At 44.8% G+C, this 4,297-nt stretch overlaps 1 protein-coding gene across 1 annotated transcript in view; it reads right to left on the bottom strand.

Annotated features, from left to right (window-relative positions):
* Nucleotides 1–3,390, bottom strand: part of TRIM37 (tripartite motif containing 37) — a 133,122-nt gene extending 129,732 nt beyond the window's left edge. The window contains exons 1-2 of the mRNA XM_011953774.1: nt 2,590–3,390; nt 444–545 (exon numbers count right to left, since the gene is read on the bottom strand). Coding sequence (XP_011809164.1) covers nt 444–545; nt 2,590–2,610 — 123 coding nt within the window. The 5' untranslated portion in view covers nt 2,611–3,390. The remainder of the gene's footprint in view (nt 1–443; nt 546–2,589) is intronic.
* Nucleotides 3,391–4,297: the final 907 nt, after the last annotated feature.

Below are 4,297 nucleotides of genomic sequence, written 5' to 3'. Positions count from 1 at the left end.
GCCCGGCCAAGTATCGATCTCTTGACGTTGTCATCCACCCATCTCGGCCTCCCAAAGTGCCAAAACTCAAGTTTTAAAGCCACTAGATTATATTTATCTCTACAGTGTCTTGCAACTGTTTAAGATTAAACACTTTTTCTCCATCTTACTCACCAAACGCATATAAACTAGTAATCTTCTGAGCCCCACAGCACTTCTTTAGTGTTTCTTTATGACACCACACATTCTTCAATATAAACGTTCTAAACTCTATTCCCTCAATTAGATTTAGGCTCCTTCAAGGCAGGCAATTTGTCATTTACCTTAGTATTCCTCAACCCCAAGCACAATGCAAGCAAGCACTTTAGGGCAAAAAAATGTAAAATAAAAAGAAAATGGAAATGGTTAATCCTTACAATATATACTATATATACTAGTTACATGTAAAAAGAAATACAACTTACCCTAATACAGCTGAAACAACACAGCTTGGAGCAATGAGGACACAGGCGTGCATCCCGCAATTTCTCCATACAAATGAAACATCGGAAAACCTCAGCAATGCTCTGAAAACAATAAAAGATGTAAGATCCATCAGTTTAGGCTACTGAATCAAGAGTAAAAGGCAAGCTCAAAACAACTCAACATTTACATTTATTTTGGGCTGATATCTATTTTAACTATATTCCATATCAGGATTTGGTTGGTCAAGGTCCAGAGTACCTCAAAATATCTGGAAAATGTACTTCCATTTTTCTAAGCTTCATGATGATTCTATTCTAAGGAAAATATAGTAAATGCAAACACAGACTTATGCAGAAAAATTTTCACTGAAGCAGTAATTATAATGGCAAGAATCTAGGTACAGCCCAAATGTCCAAATATTAAGTAAATTACGGCAGTTACACAAAGATTACAATCACCAGAAATGGTTCTTCATCTAATGATACAGAAAAATGCATATAATGTACAACAGCAAGGAAAAAAGGCCCAGGCACAATGGTTCATGACTGTAATCCCAGCACTTTGGGAGGCCGATGCAGGTGGATCACTTGAGGTCGGGAGTTCAAGACCAGTCTGGCCAAAATGGTGAAATCCCGTCTCTACTAAAAATACAAAAATTAGCCGGGCGTGGTGGTGTGCGCCTGTAATCCCAGCTACTCAGGAGGCTGAGGCAGGAGAATCGCTTGAACCTGGGAGGCGGAGGTTGCATTGAGCCGAGAGGGTGCCACTGCACTCCAGACTGGGTGACAGAGTGAGACTCAGTCTCAAAAAAAAAAAAAAAGGAAAAAAGGCAGACTATATGACTGAATACACAACATGAACTTTTTAACTTTTTCTGCAATTTCCCCAAAAGGTATAAACTGATTTTATAATTTAGAGGAAAAAGAAGTTTAAAAAGACACTTATCCTAAAGGCAGTGTACTGTGATCCAGAAAAAAATGAATTAAGAATCCAGAAATCTGAATTGCTGCCCTGATGTTAAAACCGACTAGCTACTTATTTGAACCTGAGATTCTGCCCCAATTGAAAATGCTGACGGTAGTTCAAAGCAATCTTGGGAACAACAACAACAAAAATATGTAAATACAAGAAACAGTATTATCTTTGCAAGTCTCAGTTTAATCAATTTAGGAAGTAACTGAAAAGTTTTTAACAAGAAAAAAGATACAATTAAACGTATTCTTATTGTATACTTTGTTTTTATATAGTACTGACATTTACTTTCACTCCATTCTAGAATTAAACCCTCCTAAAACCAAGATAAGTTTACAAAACCTTTATAATACTTTACATGAGGAATTAAGGAGAAAATTACTCGTGAATCTCATCATGACTCTGTAGGGTCAGAAAGAACCTGGGAGATGCAGATTCTGTAACCTGCAACGGGGTGGACGAGACTACAGAATGACTAGTTTCAAGTGGAATATCCATAACATGGTTACCTCTTACTAAAAAGCAAGGATTTCCTATTTCAGTATCTAAAAGGTTCAAAATTTGATAATGATTATACAATTAAGTTCAATAAACAATCTTTTTAAAAATATTCCTAGCCTTTACTTACATATCCTATATATCCCAACTATTTTAACTCACAGCTTACAAGAATCAGTTATAAAAACAACAGTTTGTTCTGGAAACTACACATGAGATAATACATGCTGATTCAATCTAGGAAGGAAGGGCAGAAGCTTGCAAAATGTGCCACTGAGAGGGAAAGATGATTATCCATTTGGAAAGAGATTTAGATCAGCTCAAGAACTTGCAAGGACTGGTGGCGAGTGGCAGGGTACGTCCATTTGATGAATCTGCAGTTTTGCTCGGAACAGGATGCAGTTTGTAAATACCGGTGGGGATGAGTACCTGTGCCAAGACATCCTTGAAAACTCCAGGATACGCACCACCTGACTGCGGAACAGTGAGCACAAGACACCTGGAGCGCTGCAGAATGAGAACGGCGTCCTTGGTACAGGGCCAGCCCTCTCCACAGCGGCAGGGGTGTGGGGTACGGGTGCCCTACCGGAGGAAGGACATGGGCACGGCTCCCCGAATAAAAACCGCTCATCGGGTGGGGGCGGGGACTAACCACCACCCTCACAACCCCCTCACCTCCACGCTCTGTTCATCCATTGCCTCCAGCTTTCGGGGAGGCCGTTGGCGACCCGCGGGCTCCGTAGTCTGACCTCAGGCGCCGGCCCGAGGTCGCCAGATCAAATCACCGAGAGAAGCCCGGCGCCCACGTCAGGGGGCTCCGACAACCGCCCCACCTGCGTGCCCCATCGCTTTAGGTCCAACGCCGACTACCCGCATTTCGCCATTTTTACCGGCGCGCCCGCCCCCGGGCGCAGAGGTAAGGCGAGCAGTGGCCGCGGCTCCTTTCTCCGGTCTCACCCTTCGGCCAGCAGCCGCGAGGGAATCTCGGCCCACGTGACGCGGGCGCGCGCGTATGGAACCGCCGCTGGAGTTTGGCGAAGAAGGCGCCGCTGAGAATTCGCAAACACCAACTGTAACCAGGACAGCTGGGGGCGCGGCGGCGAGAGAAGCCGCGAAGCGCATGCGCTTAGGACGCTGCGGGAGGAGAAAGGAGGGGAGGAGCGTGGAAGGTTCGCCTAGTTCCCGCGTTGCGGGGCGCACACGAGACTTGGCGACTCGCTACCTCAGGGTTGCGTGCCTCCGGCCCCAGCCTGCGTAGGCGGTCTGAGCGTGGGGCTCCGCTACGCCCCGCCCACCTCGGCGGAGGACGGCGCCCCACGGCTCTCAAACTTGCGCGCCAAAGACGGAGCCACCTGGCGCACTAGTGGAAAGCGCAGTCTTCGGAGCCACACCCCTGGGTATTCGGACTTTGAGATTTTAGGGTGGGGCCCAGGCCATCCGCGTTTTCACCCAACATTGTGTGTGATTCGGTAGCAGGTGGTCTGTGGCCCGCACTTTGAGAAACCCTGGTGCACAGGGTTAGTGGTTAGTGGTTCTTTCTGGAAAAAAGACTCTAAGGTTTGTAGGACTTGGGTTCCACCTACCAAAGCAAATTGAGTTAGAAGGCTCCAGACTGTGAAGCCTGAAGAGGTGTCATTTCTCATTTCGGTGGTGAGTGGACGGGACCACACACTGTGAAGACTTCATTCCCACATCCCACACTTCATTCTTGCCGCATAAGTAAGTTGTCGCAGTGGGACTATTGAAAGGGTATCAGCGATATTCACCTTTCCTATAAATGGGATCTGCTTTCTACAATTTCCTGCCAGAAGAGATGTGTAAAGATTGCAAGAATTGAAGGTGTGTGAGACAAAGAGGGCACATCAAATTCATGATTTGAGTTTAATTGTTCCTGTATTTATTGCAAACAACTAATTATACTTAACCGACCTGAAGTGCACATGTAGAGAATCACTAATAATCAAGAAACAAGTTCTTGAATATCAGGCATTTAGGCTTATAGGTGGTGGGTAGCAACAATTTAACTACGTGGGTCATGAACAAGATATAATTTAGAAAGATTAATCTGAGACTGAAAAATGCTTTCAGTAAGAATTATTTGTGGTCTTTGAACTACATGGAGCTGATGGTTGTATAACGCTACTTTTACAAAAATGCCCTCAGTTGTACATTTTTAAATGGTTGATGGTTAATTTTATGACAATTTTACTTAAAATAATTATAGAATGCAATGCTAGGCCGGGCGTAGTGGCTCATGCCTGTAATCCTAGCACTTTGGGAGGTCGAGGCGGGCGGATCACCTGAGGTTGGGAGTTCGAGACCAGCGACCAGCCTGACCAACATGGAGAAACCCGTCTCTACTAAAAATACAAAATTAGCCGGG

The sequence above is a fragment of the Colobus angolensis genome, unplaced genomic scaffold (assembly GCF_000951035.1).
Source record: "Colobus angolensis palliatus isolate OR3802 unplaced genomic scaffold, Cang.pa_1.0 Scaffold37, whole genome shotgun sequence".
NCBI classification, from domain to species: Eukaryota; Metazoa; Chordata; class Mammalia; order Primates; family Cercopithecidae; genus Colobus; species Colobus angolensis.
This window is presented reverse-complemented; position numbering and strand designations above follow the sequence as displayed.